General features: G+C 42.6%; 1 protein-coding gene across 3 annotated transcripts; it reads right to left on the minus strand.

Moving 5' to 3' along the window:
- Nucleotides 1-585: 585 nt before the first annotated feature.
- On the minus strand, nt 586-23,284 carry LOC311104722 (putative monooxygenase p33MONOX). 3 transcript variants are annotated; one of them, XM_084146612.1, is made up of 9 exons: nt 23,126-23,284; nt 19,649-19,740; nt 13,028-13,131; nt 12,604-12,791; nt 10,594-10,705; nt 9,791-9,918; nt 4,563-4,702; nt 4,249-4,436; nt 586-3,997 (listed from the first exon to the last, which is right to left on the minus strand). In XM_084146612.1, exons 3-9 carry the CDS (start codon nt 13,053-13,055, stop codon nt 3,789-3,791), a joined length of 993 nt encoding a protein of 330 aa, XP_084002738.1. In that variant the 5' UTR covers nt 13,056-13,131; nt 19,649-19,740; nt 23,126-23,284; the 3' UTR covers nt 586-3,788. The 3 variants fall into 3 exon arrangements, with proteins under 3 accessions (XP_084002738.1, XP_084002737.1, XP_084002736.1); XM_084146611.1 differs by having other exon boundaries at nt 19,646-19,740; XM_084146610.1 differs by lacking the exon at nt 19,649-19,740.
- Between the last annotated feature and the right edge of the window lie 780 nt (nt 23,285-24,064).

Consider the following 24,064-nt stretch of genomic DNA (forward strand, 5'->3'; position numbering starts at 1 on the left):
GCCGAGTTACAGTTTTGGCTTAAATCTATTTGAAAATCTATGGCAAGACCTGAAAATGGTTGTCTGGCAATTATTAAAAACCAGTTTCACAGAGCTTGAAGAACTTTGAACATAATAATGGCCAAACATTGCACAATCCAGGTGGGGAAAGCTATTAGACACTTACCCAGAAAGACTCAGTTGTAATTAATCGCTGCCAAAGGTGCTTCTACAAAGTATTGACGCAGGGGCTGTGAATACATATGAAGACACTGAATATCTTTGTACTACTCTTCATTTCACTCTGAGCGTCTTGTGCCATCTAGCGTCCATGAGATGCAATCGTCAAATCAGCAAAAGTTTCACAACTTTTAGTTTTAACCCAACAGCGCTTCCTAATGGAGGATGTTAAGACTGTGGGATGTTAGACAATCGTGCAACATAAAATACACTAGTTAGTTACCCCACTCCAAAACACAATTTAAATATTTAAATCGACTGAAGCTGTTTCATAAAACACAAAGTGCCTTTTATATGGGGGAGTCTGCCCTGCCCTTTAGAGTTAACCTATAAAATAAATAACATTCAGACCAGAAACATTGGGAGTAATTTAGTTAGTATTGAGTTTATTTACAGCTGAATTCAGTGGGAAAAGCTATATCCCTTGTGCAACGAATTAATGAAATTCATAAACATCTTGCAAAAACAGTATTGATTATAAAATAGTTCATATAAAAAACATTTCAAATGACCACAAATGCATAGGCATTCAAATATATTCTTAAAGCATTACAGACTGGTATATGGAAATATCATCATAACACACCATTTAACATTAATAACATAATATCTGGAGATATCTATATATATATATATATATATATATATATATATATTAGTACCAGTCAAAAGTTTGGGCACACCTACTCATTCAAGGGTTTTTCTTTATTTTTACTATTGTCTACATTGTAGAATAATAGTGAAGACATCAAAACTATGAAATAACACATATGGAATCATGTAGTAACCAAAAAGTGTTGAACAAATAAAGTATATTTTATATTTTTGAATCTTCAAATAGCCACCCTTTGCCTTGATGACAGCTTTGCACACTCTTGTCATTCTCTTAACCAGCTTCACGACGTAGTCACCTGGAATGCATTTCAATTAACAGGTGTGCCTTCTTAAAACGTTAATTTGTGGAATTTCTTTCCTTCTTAATGTGTTTGAGCCAATCAGTTGTGTTGTGACAAGGTAGGGGGGGGGGGGGGGGGGTATACAGAAGATAGCCCTATTTGGTAAAAGACCGAGTCCATATTATGGCATAGAACAGCTCAAATAAGCAAAGAGAAACGACAGTTCATCATTACTTTAAGACATGAAGGTCAGTCAATACGGAAAATTAAGAACTTTGAAAGTTTCTTCAAGTGCAGTCGCAAAAACCATCAAGCGCTATGATGAAACTGGCTCTCATGAGGACCGCGACAGGATTGGAAGACCCAGAGTTAACTCTGCTGAAGAGGATACGTTCATTTGAGTTACCAGCCTCAGAAATTGCAGCCCAAATAAATGCTTCCCAGAGTTCAAGTAACAGACACATCTCAACATCAACTGTTCAGAGGGGACTGTGTGAATCAGGCCTTCATGGTCAAATTACTGCAAAGAAACCACTACTAAAGGACACCAATAATAAGACAAGACCTGCTTGGGCCAAGAAACACCAGCAATGGACATTGGACAAGTGGAAATGTGTCCTTTGGTCTGGAGTCCAAATTGAGATTTTGGGTTCCAACCGCTGTGTCTTTGTGAGACGCGGTGTGGGTGAACGGATGATCTCTGCATGTGTATTTCCCACCGTAAAGCATGGAGGAGGAGGTGTTATTGTGTGGGGGTGCTTTGCTGGTGACACTGTCTGTGATTTATTTAGAATTCAAAGGCACACTTAACCAGCATGGCTACCACAGCATTCTACAGCGATACACCATCCCATCTGGTTTGGGCTTAGTGGGACTATCATTTGTTTTTCAACAGGACAATGACCCAACACACCTCCAGGCTGTGTAAGGGCTATTTTACCAAGAAGGAGAGTGATGCATCAGATGAACTGGCCTCCACAATCCCCCGACCTCAACCCAATTGAAATGGTTTGGGATGACTCGGACCGCAGAGTGAAGGAAAAGCAGCCAACAAGTGGTCAGCATATGTGGGAACTCCTTCAAGACTGTTTGAAAAGCATTCCAGGTGAAGCTGGTTGAGAGAATGCCAAGAGTGTGCAAAGCTGTCATCAAGGCAAAGGGTGGCTATTTTAAGATTCTAAAATATAAAATATACTTTGATTTGTTCAACACTTTTTTGGTTACTACATGATTCCATGTGTTATTTCATAGTTTTGATGTCTTCACTATTATTCTACTATGTAAAAAATAGTAAAAATAAAGAAAAACCCTTGAATGGATAGGTGTGTCGAAACTTTTGACTGGTGGTGTATGTATGTATGTATGTATGTATGTATGTATGTATGTATGTATGTATGTATGTATGTATGTATGTATGTATGTATGTATGTATGTATGTATGTATGCATGTATGTATGTATGTATATATATATACATTTTTTTTTTATTCCAGGTTAGCAGTAGCTACTCTCTCATCCAAGACTCTTGAAAAAAAAATAAGATCAACTGATGTGGCAGATGCCAGAAGCAAGCTTAGGCACAACGTCTCATTGCAACAAAAAAAGAAAACTATGCAAAACTATCAAACTACCAAAGCATAAGACTGTCAACAGAGGTGATTGAGTCTAGTTGAGTGAAATGGCATTGGCTGGGGGCTGTACAGTGCTTTTAGCGAGAGGGAGTTAATATAAGGAACCATGCCGGTTTTTGTCAGAGCAGGGGACTGATTGAACCAGTACCTGGGCTTAAGAAGACGATTAATATGACGAGATCTCCTCTGATGCCCAGGATCTTTCAAGTCAAAATCCCACTAACCAGCTCTGCAAGCGTTATGTAAAAATGAGTTCGGTACTCACCAAAATATGGAGTTTCTCAGAGCAACTATTAGGAAAAAAAAAAATCTCATTTTTGACCAAGTGCGCATGCACCAAATCCACCTTCGGCACCTCCAATAAAATGACTCATTACTGCCACGCACAGGTCGGCTGATCCTGCAGCAATACAGACCTTTTTTGGAAGTAAATACCGTGCGTAACGGCAGTAATGACGATAGTTGCTCTGCGAAACGCCATATTGCGGTGAGTACCGAACGTATTTTGACATAACGTTTGCAGAGCTGGTTAATGGGACTTTGACTTGAAGGATCCTAGGCGTTAGAGAAGATCTCGTCATATGCATGGTCTCCTCAAGCCCAGGTACTGGTTCATTGACTCATGAGACATCATAACCACCATTTCAATCTCATGACATCACTGACAAGAGGACGACAATGACAACAGGGCATCATATGCCAAAGCACCAAGAAACTGGGACCCTCTTAAGGCGAGATAGGTGGAAATGCTCTGTTTTGGTGCTTTAATTGGACCAAGGGGGGTTGGCACTAAAGAGGGAGAGGTCTATAGTAGGGTCACTAGCAGCAGGAATAGGGTCAGGTAGAACAGTAAGGTTTAGGGAATAGTTCGGTAGCTTGACCTCCATCTTCTCTGTCTCAGGGCTTCCATAGAGGCTGAGGAGACAGGAGTGTAGTAGACCAGCTACTGGTCGACAGGGGGCGAGGGTAGGCCAACAGGGGTGAGGGTAGGCCGACAAGGGGCGAGGGTTGGTAGGATTCAGGGGAGAGGGCTCCAGGGGGTATCAGAATCCCGATGGCGTCAGGACGTTCATGTCCCGGGGTTTGAGTTTGTGTGGGCGAGTCTGGGGGGGTCTCTTGCCCTCGATGCCGCTGATCTCGATCTTGGGGGGGTTGAACTTGGCAGGGTCGTCCACCATGAGGTTGACCTGGGTCTTGATGCCCTCCATGGTGTTGGACTTCGGCACGCCAAAGTATGACTGTAGTGTGAAGCCTGAGGGAGAGCAGAGGAGACAAGGATGTTCCTCAACTGACAAAAAGGTATTTAGACTTGACAAGGACTATAGTAGGCCGTCATTGTAAATAAGAATTTGTTCTTAACTGACTTGCCTAGTTAAATAAAGGTAAAAAAAAAAAAAAAAAAAAGTTGATCTATTCACACATTCTCTCTTGAGAACACAGTCCACAATGACAGCTCAGCCAACAGTCATAATAATAGAGACTCCTGAGGGACTGATTTCTCACCTGTGTTGGTTTCTGAACCGGGGTCAGTAGAGGACTTCTGTACTACTGGGCGAGAAGTTCCAAAGAAGCTCCACCTCTCCCCTCCGGCTCCTCCTCCCTCGTTGCCTCCCATTTCTGGGCCGAAGTTAGGACTGCCGAGCTCCGGTGTGGCGAGAAACGGTGCCGGACTCAGCCTGTTGAACCAGCTCCTGTGCACCCACACATATTAACAATATTAGAGACATGGAACAGTTGTACTCAAAAGTGCCATCTGAAGTTAATCTTTGCAGCTATTGCTTATTCTGAAAGTGGATAAGTTCTATTCTACTACATACCTGCGGTTGAGTATCGGTGAGGAGTGGGGACTGACGCTGGGGGTAACGGAGGGGGTCCCGGAAGGGGTGCCACAAGGGGTGGATTGAGCTGATGTCGAAAGCCTGTCCTCCTTGAAATCCCCACTTGGCATTCTCAGCTTCTGCAGAGACAAAGAGGTAGAAAGATGCAGCTTAGAGATGTTGTTCAGTAGCTCCCTGTCTGCAGCCCATGAGGGAGCGAGAGGTGTGTGTTCTGCGAGACATTTACAGACAACAACACACATGACAAGACCCAGAGCAGGACTGTGACATTGAGGCGAGTCAAATGATGGCTGACCACAAACACACAAACCAAAGGCCAGTTTGGCCAGTTCCCCCTCCCCTGTTTGTTTCTGCGTCAAACTAAGGGTTATTGGAAACCGTTGACCGCCCTTGACCTCAGAGAGATAGCCACTCAGGGGGCAGTGAACAGAAGATTCTCTGGCGGGCCAACCGGCTACACAAAGTCCACTGGACCGGCACCCAGACGAATGGCCTTTGAATACCCCTCTCTATGCAGGGATCCCATTCCCATCTGTCCAGAATTAGATGCTCGCTGCATGTCAAGTATTTTAATTATGTAAGTGTAGTGTATGTATAACTCAAACGCATCAAGCCAGGGAGTGTTCTTCCTAGGCCAAACAAGAGAGGCAAACCACCTGTCCTGCACCCACCCACCCACCCAGAAAGAAACCAAACCACCGTCAAGACCTGTCACCAAACATCCCTATTCCCCATATTATCCATAGCAGGGTAACCCTGCCAATATGGTTCCCCAGCTAGGTAGCAATATTCACAGAAGTCTCAGAAGACTAGGCAATCTAGGGAGAGTTTCCCATAGAACCATGCCATGCCATAGGCTAGTGAAAAAGCTCCAATCTTACCGTTTTGAGTCTGTGGATTTTGGTTACTACCATCTCTGGAATGATATTCTCAATGTTCATCATCCTCCATTCCTTCTGGGAATATTGGGATGAATATCCCATACCTCTGTGTGTACTATGCTCCTGCATTTTCTCTGTCTGTTCTCCCAGTTGCAATCCTTGCTCTTGAGTTCTGCTCACTGTACTGCTCATCATTCCAATGTGGCTGATGCACTGTCTGTCCCCTCTTGGTTTGCTCTGCTCCTAACATTCTATCTATGGGTTTCCTCTAGGGTTTCAGCACCTGACCGAAACATAACCTCTTTGGAACCCTGCCCATCAAATCCAAATCTGGTGTCGACCACAGCTCCAGCCGGTTGGTCAGGGACCACATTTTTATGTCACACCAATGTACCAGTCAAAGACCCGGGAGGGGGGGTAAATCCCTGACCATATAACATTGATAGAGCACACCTTTTAAGTAGGCAGGGCAATCTAGATTTGGTGATTTCTGATATATCATCAAAAATCAAACGCAGCACGTTTTTGGACTCATTCCACTGTTTTTACATGATTAAGTACAATACCATTGGAAATTAATGTTGAAAGTTCAATTTATATTCCTAAAACTTAAGGTGAAAATGTCGCTGCTTCCTGTTGACAAGACATTTTGATAAATAGCCTAATGTGAAAACACAGCTTTAAAGTGTCCAAATCAAAAACCAATATGTAGAAACAGTTTGTGATATATTGAAAACATAAAATGTACCATCTACACTGAGTATACAAAACATTAAGAACACTCCATGACAGACTGACCAGGTGAATCCAGGTGAAAGCTATGATCCCTTATTGATGTCACTTGTTAAATCCACTTCAATCAGTGTAGATGGAGGGGAGGAGACAGGTTATAGAAGGATTTTTAAGTCTTGAGACATGGATTGTGTATGTGTGCCATTCAGATGGTGAATGGGCAAGACAAAATATTTAAGTGCCTTTGAACGTGGTATGGTAATAGGTGCCAGGCGCACTGATGTGTCGAGAACTGAACCGCTGCAGGGTTTATCACGCTTAACAGTTTCCACCACACAAAGGTCACACAGCCAACTTGACAACCGTTGGATCATTGGAGTCAACATGGGCCGGCATCCCTGTGGAATGCTTTAGACACCTTGTCCATGCCCCGACGAATTGAGGCTGTTCTTATAAACTAAATATTAGGAAGGTGTTCCTAATGTTTGGTGTACACATACATGTGCAGCAAAAGTAATCACATTAACGTTGTATGTATGTGTGTGTGTGTGTGTGTGTGTGTGTGTGTGTGTGTGTGTGTGTGTGTGTGTGTGTGTGTGTGTGTGTGTGTGTGTGTGTGTGTGTGTGTGTGTGTGTGTGTGTGTGTGTGTGTGTATATATATATATTTTTTTACAAGTACCGTGTAGCTCAGTTGGTAGAGCATGGCGCTTGCAACGCCAGGGTTGTGGGTTCGTTTCCCACGGGGGGCCAGTATGAAAATGGATGCACTCACTAACTGTAAGTCGCTCTGGTTAAGAGTGTCTGCTAAATGACTAAAATGTAAACTCCAAGCACCAAAAACCCTGTTGTTTTGACAAGTGGCAATAAATCACTCATTGATTAGGGGGTTACATCTGGTTGTACGCGCTGTTGAAACTAACAACTAACGTTAGCTACAAAAAAAGTATATATTGCCTTGATATTAGACCGGAGTCGAGCGGTCAGACTGGCAGAAACTGGCTCTAGCCAGTTAGCTAGTAAGCTACAGTAGCTTGTTAGCTAACGTTAGTTCGCTAGCACAAAGTGTCCCTGTTTCTGTTGCCGGTATAACGTTAGCCAGCAGTTAATAATTATTACCTAGTCAGCTATATGGCTATTCATTGTATGTTAAATTACGTTAACGTTAGTTTCAGCTTTTTTGTTGCTGCTAACGTTAGGTAATGTTCACTTACGGTAGGCCTCGGTTTCTTTTACTCCTGTTAGGTTAACTTAGCGAACGTTACAGGCCTCGACATACAGCAGGATATTGTCAATGAAACAAATACATAGATCTGATTAAATACCTTTTCATGAGAAGATTCCTTTGACTTTCCAGTACGATCCACTCTGTCATTTTATCCATTATTCGTATTTTTTCTTCAGGGTTAATTGACAAATAAAGCACGGAGACGGCGGTACAATGATGTGTAGTTAGCTACAACCCGAAAAAGAATCCCCTTTGTTAGAGTCTGATTGGCTGTTTCAGGAAAATATGGGCGCTCGTGTCATTTTAAGGGTGTATGTAAAGCACAGAAAACTAAACTCTAGAACAGACGTATTCTTATTATACCTCAGTGGAACAGACGGCATTAGCTACGGTTTTACTACTAGTGTCAAAAGAACATAGAACCCCGAAATCGAATCGAGAACCTGGCAACAAATCAGATGATCTAAAAACAAATCCATCACACAAGGAAATAGGCCTGCTTTATTGAGGGTGCCAATTTCTATATCCAGTAGCATTTATCAACTTTATTAGTGCTGTTTGTTTTACACTAAGGGTAAAATGTTTAAAAGCTATTGTCGAGCCATTATATGTGTTGATGAAAATTATTCACCCATATATGTGGATACCATTCACCTATAAAATAACTGAATATAGATTATGAATATAGTACTAAAATGACTACATAACATGAGTTGATATTGATTGAATTCATATATGTAACAGGGTTGGTTATGCTACTACTTGCTACTTTAGATACATTTATTTTAATGTTTTTGTATTCAGATTGGTTGGATGACTTTACATGTCAATATAAACTGGGTAGTTTGGCTCCTGGATGCTGATTGGCTGAAAGCCATGGTATATCAGCCGTGGTATATCAGACTGTATACCACGGGTATGACAAAACTAATTACATTGGTAACTGGTTTATAATAGCAATACGGCACCTCAGGCATTTCTGGTATATGACCAATATACGACGGCGTTGTGCATAAGAACAGCCCTTAGCCATAGTATATTGGCCAAATACCATACCCCCTCGGGCCTTATTTCTTAATTATACCACAGCATTGTTGAATACTTGTTTCTGATAGGCTAGAAGGGCATTCTAGAATGGGCATTAAAACCAGATAATGGACAGTTGGAAAAGATATTGGGACACCTTGCAGTCATGACGCAATATGCCCTTGGCCACTCTTGGAGATTCTATCCAGTCAGATATTTACATGCCAGCGGTAGGTCACATTCTAAAGCAATGTATTCTATTAATGTACATGTGTACAAGTTCAGTATGTACTGTATATATGCATAGGTGCTGCATGCAATAGGGGAAGCTAAGCTTATATGTAACATACAGTATGTGCATATTCAAGAATAGCATGCAATCGGTTGGCTCTATAGAGACATCTTTTGTTTACAAACAAATGGCATGTTCGAGCGATGCGCACCCATCCTCGCATCAAAGTTAACAGTGAGTGAGTGATGACTATGAAAACACACCAGACTGGTGGCTATAGCTAAGCTCAACAAGTATATTATTCTTTTGGCTTTATCTAGCGCTATTTGTGATATTTTACCTTGGCTTGCTAAGTAATCAATCCTCTGATGACATCTGCAATGTTGTAGATGATAACCATCTGCATCTGAAATTGGATGTTGTCGTATTCACTTCAACGTAAACAAGCCCCTTTAATGACGCAGCCTGGAAATGGGTATATGGAATCCAAACCATTGACACTTGTGTACAACATGTTTGGCCAGTCTCATTGGCCGCTGAGGGGGTGGGGTGTTTGCCCATGCCTAATCATACACCACAGAGACAACAACTGCACTGGCAGGCAGACACACATGAGGGTTGCATTCAAGATTTATAAGATACACGTGTTAAAAAAAAAAAGATCCAAGCACACTCTGGATGAAGACAGCAATAGCTATGCATGTTTCTAGTTCTTCAAGATTGATTGCTCTTATATAACACTATGTCCTGCTCCCATCCACCTATGGTATGTCAGGTAGCATGACTCAGAGTCTGCACTGATCAAAGGACTGGAATTACACCAACTATTTACAAACATTAGTTTTTCTCAATCGCGTACAAGCAATTTTTGGTTCTGCGTTGAAACGTATCTATAGCAGAACAGAATTATGAAATACATTTACAAAACTTCTGATCATTTTCTTGCTTTAGTACCTGACTTACATATCTTATACCACCTTTTGCTAAACTTTAAATACAATTGTCATCAGTGAATACAAAATGGTATGTCAGATAGCATGAGGCTGCACTGACATTAACTTATGCATCCCCCCCCCCCCCCCGCAACCCTCCAGTCCCTGTCATACTCACAGGCATCGGCCCCTCAGCCAGGCGGTGGAATTGTGTGTCCTCAACAGAGAGGCCCTTGTGGGGGGTGTAGCCAGCTTCTGTCAGCCCTGCCTGGAGCTCAAACCTCTGGAGGCTCTCCTGGGTCTGCTCTGAAGGACCAGGGATGGGTTCACAGTCAGTAGTAGGACATACAAGTCTGGTGTGGTGTACTAGTCAAGCACAGCATCATTGAATGCAATGATATTATGTAATCCATCTGATCCCATTGTGGAATATATCTATCTATGTCATCTCTATCATGTAGAGCAGGGATGGGCAACTTTTATGGGGGTGGGGACAACAACAAAAAAACGGACCCCCCCTCCCCCTATTCTGACATTTCTACAGTATTCCATATAGTATGATAAGAGTGCATCAGGATTTGGGTTGTCTCACTGTGTTAACATGTTAGATGTGTAGATACATTGTAAAGTTGACAGGTGTCTCACTGTGTAAGCATGTTGGATGTGTAGATACATTGTAAAGTTGACAGGTGTCTCACTGTGTTAGCATGTTGGATGTGTAGATACATCATAAAGTTGACAGGTGTCTCACTGTGTTAGCATGTTGGATGTGTAGATACATCATAAAGTTGACAGGTGTCTCACTGTGTTAGCATGTTGGATGTGTAGATACATCATAAAGTTGACAGGTGTCTCACTGTGTTAGCATGTTGGATGTGTAGATACATCATAAAGTTGACAGGTGTCTCACTGTGTTAGCATGTTAGATGTGTAGATACATTGTAAAGTTGACAATGTGAGTTTGTTTGTTTTCCCACTTACTGATCATGAGTGTGTTCATGAGAGAGGAGGCTTTGGCCTTGACCACAGGGACAGGGGGCTTGACCGGTGCGGCAGAGAAGGTCAGTGTCTTCCCAGTCCCACTCTCGTCCTCCTGGACACAACAGGTCAATAGGTTGAATATTAACACCATGCTACGTGCATTGTGGGGGGTCATTCTCCCAGCGACGGTTGATTAAACTCTACAGTCTATAGTGATAACATTTACATTTACGTCATTTAGCAGACGATAACCTTGGCCGGGTTGGACATTGAGCGTTACAGTTGCCGTTACACAAAACGTACTATTACACAACTTATAAACTTCTATACTGTATGTAGTAACAGGATAGATACGGTATTTCTTATCTCAAACAGGCCTAATTAGGAGATACAGTGGGGAAAAAAAGTATTTAGTCAGCCACCAATTGTGCAAGTTCTCCCACTTAAAAAGATGAGAGAGGCCTGTAATTTTCATCATAGGTACACGTCAACTATGACAGACAAAATGAGAAAAATAAATCCAGAAAATCACATTGTAGGATTTTTAATGAATTTATTTGCAAATTATGGTGGAAAATAAGTATTTGGTCAATAACAAAAGTTTCTCAATTCTTTGTTATATACCATTTGTTGGCAATGACACAGGTCAAACGTTTTCTGTAAGTCTTCACAAGGTTTTCACACACTGTTGCTGGTATTTTGGCCCATTCCTCCATGCAGATCTCCTCTAGAGCAGTGATGTTTTGGGGCTGTCGCTGGGCAACACGGACTTTCAACTCCCTCCAAAGATTTTCTATGGGGTTGAGATCTGGAGACTGGCTAGGCCACTCCAGGACCTTGAAATGCTTCTTACGAAGCCACTCCTTCGTTGCCCGGGCCGTGTGTTTGGGATCATTGTCATGCTGAAAGACCCAGCCACGTTTCACCTTCAATGCCCTTGATGATGGAAGGAGGTTTTCACTCAAAATCTCACGATACATGGCCCCATTCATTCTTTCCTTTACACGGATCAGTCGTCCTGGTCCCTTTGCAGAAAAACAGCCCCAAATCATGATGTTTCCACCCCCATGCTTCACAGTAGGTATGGTGTTCTTTGGATGCAACTCAGCATTCTTTGTCCTCCAAACACGACGAGTTGAGTTTTTACCAAAAAGTTCTATTTTGGTTTCATCTGACCATATGACATTCTCCCAATCCTCTTCTGGATCATCCAAATGCACTCTAGCAAACTTCAGACGGGCCTGGACATGTACTGGCTTAAGCAGGGGGACACGTCTGGCACTGCAGGATTTTAGTCCCTGGCGGCGTAGTGTGTTACTGATGGTAGGCTTTGTTACTTTGGTCCCAGCTCTCTGCAGGTCATTCACCAGGTCCCCCCATGTGGTTCTGGGATTTTTGCTCACCGTTCTTGTGATCACTTTGACCCCACGGGGTGAGATCTTGCGTGGAGCCCCAGATCGAGGGAGATTATCAGTGGTCTTGTATGTCTTCCATTTCCTAATAATTGCTCCCACAGTTGATTTCTTCAAACCAAGCTGCTTACCTATTGCAGATTCAGTCTTCCCAGCCTGGTGCAGGTCTACAATTTTGTTTCTGGTGTCCTTTGACAGCTCTTTGGTCTTGGCCATAGTGGAGTTTGGAGTGTGACTGTTTGAGGTTGTGGACAGGTGTCTTTTATACTGATAACAAGTTCAAACAGGTGCCATTTATACAGGTAACGAGTGGAGGACAGAGGAGCCTCTTAAAGAAGAAGTTACAGGTCTGTGAGAGCCAGAAATCTTGCTTGTTTGTAGGTGACCAAATACTTATTTTCCACCATAATTTGCAAATAAATTCATTAAAAATCCTAAAATGTGATTTTCTGGAAAACAAATTCTCAATTTGTCTGTCATAGTTGACGTGTACGTATGATGCAAATTACAGGCCTCTCTCATCTTTTTAAGTGGGAGAACTTGCACAATTGGTGGCTGACTAAATACTTTTTTTCCCCACTGTATATAGGTTCTGTACCTCAGCAATCCTCTTGAACTTCCTCTGTGGGATGAGAGGGTCATTCCATGGGTTGTTGACACACATGTCAGGGGGAGGGGAGTGCATGGGAGCGTCCAGGGCCTCGTCATAGCTAAAGGCTCGTCTGGACATACCAATAGGGGACGAGAACCCCCCAAAGAATCCCCCCGATACACCAGACTCCAGCGCTGGAATTGGAGAGAACGGCAAGAGAAACATTAGAGCAGCATTTAATAACCTGACCTTATTTATTTGATTGCTAGTGGACCATTTGTGTGTCAAATGAAGAAGCACCCCATCACATTGACTCTCTTATGGTGTTGGGAATCATAGAAACGTTACTAGTCATCAATTACATTTGCTTTTATCTTTGATGATATATATCACATGTGATCAATGAAGGAGGATGTTCATCATGCATTACCTGGTATATCACCCTGTCTGGATCCCATTCTGCAGTGGGCTATGGAGGACTAGGTTATCTATGAGAATGAAGGTGACTGTGGAGATCTTGACAGGCTTCCTAACCTGCAGAGGTCAGCATAAAACCCAACATGAATTAATCACGGGGCAGAGATCCAGAGGCCTGGGCCCGTATCCACAAAGCATCTCAGAGTAGGAGTGCTGATCTATGATCAGTATTACCTATTAGATTATAATGAATTAAAATAAAAGGACAGGTGGGGACCTGATCCTAGATCTGCACTCCTACTCTTTGTGGATACGGGTCCTGATACAACAACAAAAAATGCTTTACTAATAATGTTATACAATACAATGTGATGTGTGAATCACTGAGGTTCAACACACTAATAAAGGTTGGGTTTTATGTTTGTTTTGGGAAGAGCACACTGTCCTGGGAGGGGTTCCGACCCCCAAATAGACCCGAGTCTGGTTACAAAAGGTCACTACGTCAGAGAGTCATGTCGCGGGAAGACAAGAAGTCACACACGTCACACTACCATGTTACTGTGTCCACACCAGATGGTGAAGGTGAAGCAATGTTTCAATTTACAGTTGTAGGCTTTTATGAGAGAAGATTAGGCAAGTACCTACACTACCGTTTAAAAGTTTGGGGTCACTTAGAAATGTCCTTGTTTTCGAAAGAAAAGCAACTTTTTTGTCCATTAAAATAACATCAAATTGATCAGAAATACAGTGTAGACATTGTTAATGTTGTAAATGGCTATTGTAGCTGGAAATGGCTGATTTTTAATGGAATATCTACATAGGCGTACAGAGGCCCATTATCAGCAACCATCAGTCCTGTGTTCCAATGGCACGTTGTGTTTGCTAATCCAAGTTTATCATTTTAAAAGGCTAATTGATCATTAGAAAACCCTTTTGCAATTATGTTAGCACAGCTGAAAACTGTTGTGCTGATTAAAGAAGCAATACAACTGGCCTTCTTGAGACTAGTTGAGTATCTGGAGCATCAGCAATTGTGGGTTCGATTACAGGCTCAAAATGGCCAGAAACAAAGAACTTTCTTCAGTCTATTCTTGTTCTGAGAAATGAAGGCTATTCCATGCAAGAAATTGCCAAGAAACTGAAGATCTCGTACAACGCTGTGTACTACTCCCTTCACAGAACAGCGCAAACTGGCTCTAACCAGAATAGAAAGAGGAGTGGGAAGCCCTGGTGCACAACTGAGCAAGAGGACAAATACATTAGTGTCTAGGTCCTCAACTGGCAGCTTCATTAAATAGTACCTGCAAAACACCAGTCTCAACGTCAACAGTGAAGAGGCGACTCCGGGATGCTGACCTTCTAGGCAGAGTTGCAAAGAAAAAGCCATATCTCAGACTGGCCAATAAAAATAAAAGATGAAGATGGGCAAAAGAACACAGACACTGGACAGAGGAAGATTGGAAAAAAGTGTTATGGACAGACGAATCGAAGTTTGAGGTGTTCGGATCACATTTGTGAGACGCAGACCAAATGAAAAGATGCTGGAGGAGTGCTTGATGCCATCTGTCAAGCATGGTGGAGGAAATGTGATGGTCTGGGGGTGCTTTGGTGGTGGTAAAGTGGGAAATTTGTACAAGGTAAAAGGGATGTTAAAGAAGGAAGGCTATCACTCCATTTTGCAACGCCATGCCATACCCTGTGGACGGCGCTTGATTGGTGCCAATTTCCTCCTACAACAAACTATGCAATAACTATTTAGGGAAGAAGCAGTCAGCTGGTATTCTGTCTATAATGGCGTGGCCAGCACAGTCACCGGATCTCAACCCTATTGAGCTGTTGTGGGAGCAGCTTGACCGTATGGTACGTAAGAAGTGCCCATCAAGCCAATCCAACTTGTGGGAGGTGCTTCAGGAAGCATGGGGTGAAATCTCTTCAGATTACCTCAACAAATTGACAACTAGAATGCCAAAGGTCTGCAAGGCTGTTATTGCTGCAAATGGAGGATTCTCTGACGAAAGCAAAGTTTGAAGGACACAATTATTTTTTTTTCAATTAAAAATCATTATTTCTAACCTTGTCAATGACTACATTTCCTATGCATTTTGCTACACTGCTCAAAAAAATAAAGGGAACACTAAAATAACACATCCTAGATCTGAATAAATGAAATAATCTTATTAAATACTTTTTTCTTTACATACAGTGGGGAAAAAAAGTTTTTAGTCAGCCACCAATTGTGCAAGTTCTCCCACTTAAAAAGATGAGAGAGGCCTGTAATTTTCATAATAGTTACACGTCAACTATGACAGACAAAATGAGATTTTTTTTTCCAGAAAATCACATTGTAGGATTTTTTACAATTTTATTTGCAAATTATGGTGGAAAATTAGTATTTGGTCAATAACAAAAGTTTCTCAATACTTTGTTATATACCCTTTGTTGGCAATGACACAGGTCAAACGTTTTCTGTAAGTCTTCACAAGGTTTTCACACACTGTTGCTGGTATTTTGGCCCATTCCTCCATGCAGATCTCCTCTAGAGCAGTGATGTTTTGGGGCTGTCGCTGGGCAACACAGACTTTCAACTCCCTCCAAAGATTTTCTATGGGGTTGAGATCTGGAGACTGGCTAGGCCACTCCAGGACCTTGAAATGCTTCTTACGAAGCCACTCCTTCGTTGCCCGGGCGGTGTGTTTGGGATCATTGTCATGCTGAAAGACCCAGCCACGTTTCATCTTCAATGCCCTTGCTGATGGAAGGAGGTTTTCACTCAAAATCTCACGATACATGGCCCCATTCATTCTTTCCTTTACACGGATCAGTCGTCCTGGTCCCTTTGCAGAAAAACAGCCCCAAAGCATGATGTTTCCACCCCCATGCTTCACAGTAGGTATGGTGTTATTTGGATGCAACTCAGCATTCTTTGTCCTCCAAACACGACGAGTTGAGTTTTTACCAAAAAGTTCTATTTTTGTTTAATCTGACCATATGACATTCTCCCAATCCTCTTCTGGATCATCCAAATGCACTCTAGCAAACTTCAGACGGGCCTGGACATGTACTGGCTTAAGCAGGGGGACACGTCTGGCACTGCAGGATTTTAGTCCCTGGCGACGTAGTGTGTTACTGATGGTAGGCTTTGTTACTTTGGTCCCAGCTCACTGCAGGTCATTCACTAGGTCCCCCCGTGTGGTTCTGGGATTTTTGCTCGCCGTTCTTGTGATCATTTTGACCCCACGGGGTGAGATCTTGCGTGGAGCCCCAGATCGAGGGAGATTATCAGTGGTCTTGTATGTCTTCCATTTCCTAATAATTGCTCCCACAGTTGATTTCTTCAAACCAAGCTGCTTACCTATTGCAGATTCAGTCTTCCCATCCTGGTGCAGATCTACAATTTTGTTTCTGGTGTCCTTTAACAGCTCTTTGGTCTTGGCCATAGTGGAGTTTGGAGTGTGACTGTTTGAGGTTGTGGACAGGTGTCTTTTATACTGATAACAAGTTCAAACAGGTGCCATTAATATAGGTAACGAGTGGAGGACAGAGGAGCCTCTTAAAGAAGAAGTTACAGGTCTGTGAGAGCCAGAAATCTTGCTTATTTGTAGGTGACCAAATACTTATTTTCCACCATAATTTGCAAATAAATTCATTAAAAGTCCTACAATGTGATTTTCTGTATTTTTTCTGTATTTTCTGTATTTTCTGTATACTTTATCCTATCCCAGGTATTCCTTAAAGAGGTGGGGTTTCAAATGTCTCCGGAAGGTGGTGAGTGACTCCGCTGTCCTGGCGTCGTGAGGGAGCTTGTTCCACCATTGGGGTGCCAGAGCAGCGAACAGTTTTGACTGGGCTGAGCGGGAACTATGCTTCCGCAGAGGAAGGGGAGCCAGCAGGCCAGAGGTGGATGAACGCAATGCCCTCGTTTGGGTGTAGGGACTGATCAGAGCCCGAAGGTACAGAGGTGCCGTTCCCCTCACTGCTCCATAGGCAAGCACCATGGTCTTGTAACGGATGCGAGCTTCAACTGGAAGCCAGTGGAGTGTGCGGAGGAGGGGGGTGACGTGAGAGAACTTGGGAAGGTTGAACACCAGACGGGCTGCGGCGTTCTGGATGAGTTGTAGGGGTTTAATGGCACAGGCAGGGAGGCCAGTATGACCTCCCTACAACGCCTGGGCATGCTCCTGATGAGGTGGCGGATGGTCTCCTGAGGGATCTCCTCCCAGACCTGGACTAAAGCATCCGCCAACTCCTGGACAGTCTGTGGTGCAACGTGGCGTTGGTGGATGGAGCGAGACATGATGTCCCAGATGTGCTCAATTGGATTCAGGTCTGGGGAACGGGCGGGCCAGTCCATAGCATCAATGCCTTCCTCTTGCAGGAACTGCTGACACACTCCAGCCACATGAGGTCTTGCATTAGGAGGAACCCAGGGCCAACCGCACCAGCATATGGTCTCACAAGGGGTCTGAGGATCTCATCTCGGTACCTAATGGCAGTCAGGCTACCTCTGGCGAGCACATGGAGGGCTGTGCGGCCCCCCAAAGAAATGCCACCCCACACCATGACTGACCCACCGCCAAACCGGTCATGCTGGAGGATGTTGCAGGCAGCAGAACATTCTCCACGGCGTCTCCAGACTCTGTCACGTCTGTCACGTGCTCAGTGTGAACCTGCTTTCATCTGTGAAGTGCACAGGGCGCCAGTGGCGAATTTGCCAATCTTGGTGTTCTCTGGCAAATGCCAAACGTCCTGCACAGTGTTGGGCTGTAAGCACAACCAACACCTGTGGACGTCGGGCCCTCATACCACCCTCATGGAGTCTGTTTCTGACCGTTTGAGCAGACACATGCACATTTGTGGCCTGCTGGAGGTCATTTTGAAGGGCTCTGGCAGTTCTCGTCCTGCTCCTCCTTGCACAAAGGCGGAGGTAGCAGTCCTGCTGCTTGGTTGTTGCCCTCCTACGGCCTCCTCCATGTCTCCTGATGTACTGGCCTGTCTCCTGGTAGCGCATCCATGCTCTGGACACTACGCTGACAGACACAGTAAACCTTCTTGCCACAGCTCGCATTGATGTGCCATCCTGGATGAGCTGCACTACCTGAGCCACTTGTGTGGGTTGTAGACTCCGTCTCATGCTACCACTAGAGTGAAAGCACCGCCAGCATTCAAAAGTGACCAAAACATCAGCCAGGAAGCATAGGAACTGAGAAGTGGTCTGTGGTCACCACCTGCAAACCAGTCCTTTATTGGGGGTGTCTTGCTAATTGCCTATAATTTCCACCTGTTGTCTATTCCATTTGCACAACAGCATGTGAAATGTATTGTCAATCAGTGTTGCTTCCTAAGTGGACAGTTTGATTTCACAGAAGCGTGATTGACTTGGAGTTACATTGTGTTGTTTAAGTGTTCCCTTAATTTTTTTGAGCAGTGTATATTTCCTATTCAAACTAATTTCATGTATATTTTCATGGAAAACAAGGAAATGTCTAAGTGACCCCAAACTTTTGAACGGTAGTGTATATTGCAATGGACTTTGTTTTCTTATTGCAAGTTGCAACAGACCAATGCTGTTTGCACAACATGCACCCCTATAGGAATTATCCTGGTACTTGGTGGCCTAAGCTCTCCGTGATCTACCACCAATGTTATCAACAGATCAGTAACAAATGCTACTATTTTAACCCCATTCCCAAGATTCTATGAGGTGAATTCGCTGAATCGGTGGAGACCCCACGGAAAACACATACAGTGAGCTCCATAATTCATTGGACAGTGACCATTGTTTTGTTATTTTGGTTCTGTACTCTAGCACTTTGAGTTTGAAAGGATACAATGACAATGAGGGGGAAGTGCAGACTGTCAGGTTTAATTTGAGGGTATTTTCATACATATCGGATGAACCGTTTAGAAATGACAGCACCTTTTGTACATGGTCCCCCCATTTTAAGGTACTACAAGTATTTGTTAAATTGGCTTCACAGATGTGTGTCGTTAGGCAGGTGTATTCATTTGTGTCGTTAGTGAATGCAGGAGAGCTGTTGATGAATAGTATTGATTCTAGACTTTGCTATTGCCTTTGGAGGTTGTTGTTGGGGTGTGACAACATGAGGAAGACAGCAGTGTCGATGCAAATGAAGCTGGCCGTCATAAGGCTCAGAAATGAAAATCAATCAATCAGGAACATTGCAAAAACCCTGGCCATGCCCAAGTCAACAGTTTGGTTCATCATTAACAAGAAAAAAACAACCGGTGAACTCAATTATGTCAAAAGACCCGGTAGACCGAGGAAGACCACTGTAGTGGATGACCGGAGAATACTCTCTATGGAGAAGAAAACCCCCCTGACAACAGCCCAACAGATCAAAAACACTCTCCTGGATGCAGGTGTAGATCTACCATACGTAGAAGACTACACCAGCAGGACTACAGAGGGTACACTACAAGATGCAAACCACTGATAAGCCTGAAGAACAGAAAGGCGAGATTACAGTTTGCTAAAAAGCGCCTAAAAGAGCCCCAAGAGTTCTGGAAAAAAGTATTGTGGACAGATGAGACAAAGATTAACATGTACCAGAGTGATGGAAAGAGGAAAGTGTGGAGAAAAAAAGAGAAATGCCCATGACCCAATGCATACCACCTCATCCGTGAAACATGGTGGAGGGGGTGTTATGGCTTGGGCCTGTATGGCTGCCAGTGGAACAGGCTCACTTGTCTTCATCGATGATGTGACTGCAGACAGAAGTAGAACAATTAATTCTGAAGTCTACAGAAATATTTTATCTGCTCAGATAAAACCAAATGCCTCCAAACTCATTGGACAGCACTTTATCATGCAACAAGACAATGACCATAAACATACTGCTAGAGCAACGAAGGGGTTTTTGATGGCCAAAAAGTGGAAAATCCTTGACTGGCTGAGTCAATCACCGGATCTGAATCCAATTGAACATGCATTTTACATGCTGAAGAGGAGACTGAAGGCAATAAGTCCCCGAAACAAGCAGGAACTGAAGATGGCTGCAGTACAGGCCTGGCAGAGCATCACCAGGGAAGATACCCAGCGTCTGGTGATGCCGATGCATCGCAGACTTCAAGCAGTCATTGCATGCAAAGAATATGCGACCAAATATTAACAATGATTACTTTATTCTACATTATGTTAAACTGTCCAATGTTTTTTAATGCCTGAAAATGGGGGGGACCATGTACAAAAGCTTCTATAATTTCTAAACGGTTCATCCGATATGTATGAAAATACCCTCAAATTAAAGCTGACAGTCTGCACTTCACCCTCATTGTCATTGTATCCTTTCAAACTCAAAGTGCTAGAGTACAGAACCAAAATAACAACAAAATGGTCACTGTCCAATGAATTATGGAGCTCACTGTATATAGCCTACCATAGCAGGCTGCTGTGTAAAAGGTAAGGAATAGAGAGGAAACAGTAATGGGAGGTAAAGTATTTGCAGAACATGAGAAACATGCGATTGTCATGATCGTTAAAGTCTGCATAACTTTATCCTATACTGAAATTGACAACGTCAGCAGTAGCACTTGCCAGCTGGACAGTGACTTGCACAAATACAATAGTGATGTGGAGTTCGAACGATTCGTTCTTTTTGAACGACTCTTTTTACTGACTCGAGTCATTATTCGTTTTTCAGAGTGACTCTTTCATTTTAGTCGTTCGTTTGACCTGCTGGCCGCAATTAATTCAAAGCAGGATCCTCCGGTTCAGAGACGTGCTCCGACAACCAACAGTCCATCATGTGCGCGCAGAAAAATAGATCATGCTGCAGGCAGCATAAAGAAGGAAAATAACTAATAAATGATTGCATGGTGTTAAAAATAATGCATGCAATCAATTGATTATTGAATGTTATTGATGGACACAGCTTTGTAGAACCAAAACATACACAGCCTGCCTCTGCTCAGCACTCGAGAACGAATCGTTTGTGTGGCTGCTGCAGTTCGTGAACGATTGCCTATAGCAGGTGTAATCAACCCTGGTCCTGGAGTGCCGCAGGCACTTCATGTTTTTGATTTAACTGACCTGGAAGACCATGCAGATGTGTTTAATTTAGGCAATCACTGAACTGATCAATTAGCTCAGTTGGTCAGGTTGGACTGGGCGTAATATATGGTATTTTATGTTTTTGAATAATACAAGTTATACATTTGCTTTTTAAGTAGTGCTTGGCCCTAGGGTGGCAATATATACATTCTAAGTGATTTCATAAGGTCTTTCTCCATTCCGATTGTTTTATACTGTTCAATTCAACAAAAAAGAATTTTCAGCATTTTCATCAATTTCTACATTTCCACACTGCCATGTAGGGCTGCACGATATGGAATCATTTAAATAGAATGATTATTCAAATGACATAGTTAGAATATAATAGTGGGCACTTTGAATACAGTGTTGTTTGAAATGCCAGGGAGGAGTTATTGTAACATGCCAGGGTAGGAACTAGTGTTGATAAGTGTTTCCTAGGGGACCCTATCATCTTTGGCTACATTGAATGGTTTCTCTTAGCTACTTCATATAGCTAACATATTCATGCTTCGCATATTCCTCTTTGATTTAGAAGATACTGTTGCACGAACAACATGCAGATTTAGGTCTACACCATCACTGGTATTATCAGGCTGTATAGCTAATTATGTTTGCTTTGACTCCGTACATCTATTAGCTAGCTAGCTAGCTAGTCAGCCAGCTAACTAGCGATTAGTGGCTAATAAGATTTAGTCCCAATTTGCTAAGAAAAGAGAAATTAGCTGTTTGCAGATGTAAGAAACACAAACTAATAGTGTCATTATAGAACGCTAGTGGATTTATATTCAAAAGCAAAGTGAAAACAGCATCCTTGCCATCAACATTGTTGCATGTGCTGCATTGACCATGCAGACTGAACGCAAGTGTCTAGTGGTCGAGGAACTAGGGGCTATGCTAGGTCTGTGTGGAAAGCGGCATGGAGAGAGCGTAGAGATTACTCAAGTAGCGAAGTAAACTATAAAAATGGATGTTACACACAGCATATCACATTTTAACAAACCAAACATTTAAATACTGTTATAGAAGGTAAAGTAAAAACCCGAACCGCTCGATGCATCAATACCGGCCCAGAGTTGTGCACCACACCTGACCAACTTAACTATATCAGTCGGAACAAAATCCTGCAGTACCTGCCCGATATTGGCCAGCCTTCGTGCCCAAACCCATTCAGTGTGACACATGTAAATGATTTGGTAATGTGTCAAGATTGAACTGTGACTGAAGGAGTGGGATGGTTGTTTGATTTATTTTTGTATTATGTCGGGTCCCCTCCCATTCTGCCAAGAGTCGTTCACAATCTAGTCCGGTTGCGGCCGCATCTAGACCTTGTTTCAAAGGTATCAATAAATAATCTTATTTGTATGCCTAGCAATAACAAATGTACATTGTTTGAATCACAGTTTTATACGTTTCTGTCACATATGACAGCTCCAATAAGCCCCCTATTGTGAACGAGATGGCTTGTAGAATCATGATTCTTTCGAGTTTTTAGATAATCGTTCGCCGATAGGGGGTCCTGCGTGCTCTGGGCATTAGGCCTACTGACTCAAATGAACGAAATGAGTCGAAATATTCGTTCTTTTGACTGAACGAGTCGAAAAGATCAGAGTCAGTAAATAGAGTCAACTTCCAATCACTAAAAGACAACGTGAAAGGCAGGTAGAATAATGGAGTTACATTTATTCGATCGGATACATGCGCCTTAAATATATTTATATTGATATCCCATGAATATTATAGGCATACTTATAATACAAATATATCATTATCCTTGATATTAAGGTAGGCTACTATTGCTGTAGGCTATTAAAATAGCATTACACATAGGCTACAACCTATCCACCGAACGCAATAAAAAAACATGTAATAATAATAATAATATGCCATTTAGCAGACGCTTTTATCCAAAGCGACTTACAGTCATGCGTGCATACATTTTTGTGTATGGGTATGTATAGATCATAGTGGTTATTACAGAAACATGACAAGATTATTATTATTATTATTATTATTATTATTATTAAGATGCGGTTATAATTTATCAGGATTTTTCCTCACCTATGATGACGATGTACCTGCTCTGCCTCAAGAAAGTCCACTCACTGTCGCAGCTGCGCTGTGTTTGAACCGATTTTGGTGAACAAACAGACACCGGCCGCCTTGTCCATGACTTTTGGACGGGCACGAAAATGAAGTGCAGTGACAAGCGGTCAAGCACCGCACCAATTAATGAGCAGACAAAAAAATAACGGAAGTGATCATGCTGGGATGGAAATTCTAAAAGTGAAAGTCCTGACTCCTCCCCCGTGCATAGATTTGTCTGTCTTGATTCAAGACATAATGCAGAGACCAGAGAGACGTTTTGAAATGCATTTTATTTTGTACATTGCTCTCACCTCACAATAACATCCCAATTATTACAATTATATTTATATATTTGAATGTGTAGTAAACATGTTATTATACACATTTCAACTTGCTTTGTTGTATCCCTCCATACATTCACCCATACATTCACCCATACACTCACCCATACATTCACCCATACAGTGTAATGACTAGAAAACCAACTTACTTCCCCTTGAGTGTGCACATCATGTGGTTGAAGTTCTGTAAAGTTACTTTAGACTCTCTACCACTATAACATAACCTTAATGATGGCAGCACACACAGTCACACAATAACCTGGTTTCCCCAATGCAAATAGGGGTTTAGACATATAGGGGGCCAGCCAGATACCTGACGACGAACAAGATCGACGACGACCACATCCTCATATATTTTGGATTAGAATCATAATATGATTAGCCTGCTTAATTGCTTATACATAACTTAAAACGTTCTAAAGTAAAGGTCTACAAGTGTTTTCCATTTATCTATGTATCAGATGTCAGAACAGAATTCTAGGCCTGAGGAACTGACAATCCAATCTTGAACTTGCTAGACTGCTGAATTTCACTCTGTACCCAAAGTAGCAGATGCCTCACTGTTCTCATT

Source organism: Coregonus lavaretus (assembly GCF_964263955.1).
Source record: "Coregonus lavaretus genome assembly, chromosome: 29".
In the NCBI taxonomy this organism is placed as follows: Eukaryota; Metazoa; Chordata; class Actinopteri; order Salmoniformes; family Salmonidae; genus Coregonus; species Coregonus lavaretus.

Coding starts and splice junctions, on each gene's coding strand:
- LOC311104722 (XM_084146610.1), bottom strand. CDS start 13,055: ATGGGATCCAGACAGGGTGATATACCAG. Junction 4,437..4,562: donor TCACCGATACTCAACCGCAG/GTATGTAGTAGA, acceptor GTGGGTGCACAG/GAGCTGGTTCAACAGGCTGA. Junction 3,998..4,248: donor CGGTTCAGAAACCAACACAG/GTGAGAAATCAG, acceptor GCTCTCCCTCAG/GCTTCACACTACAGTCATAC.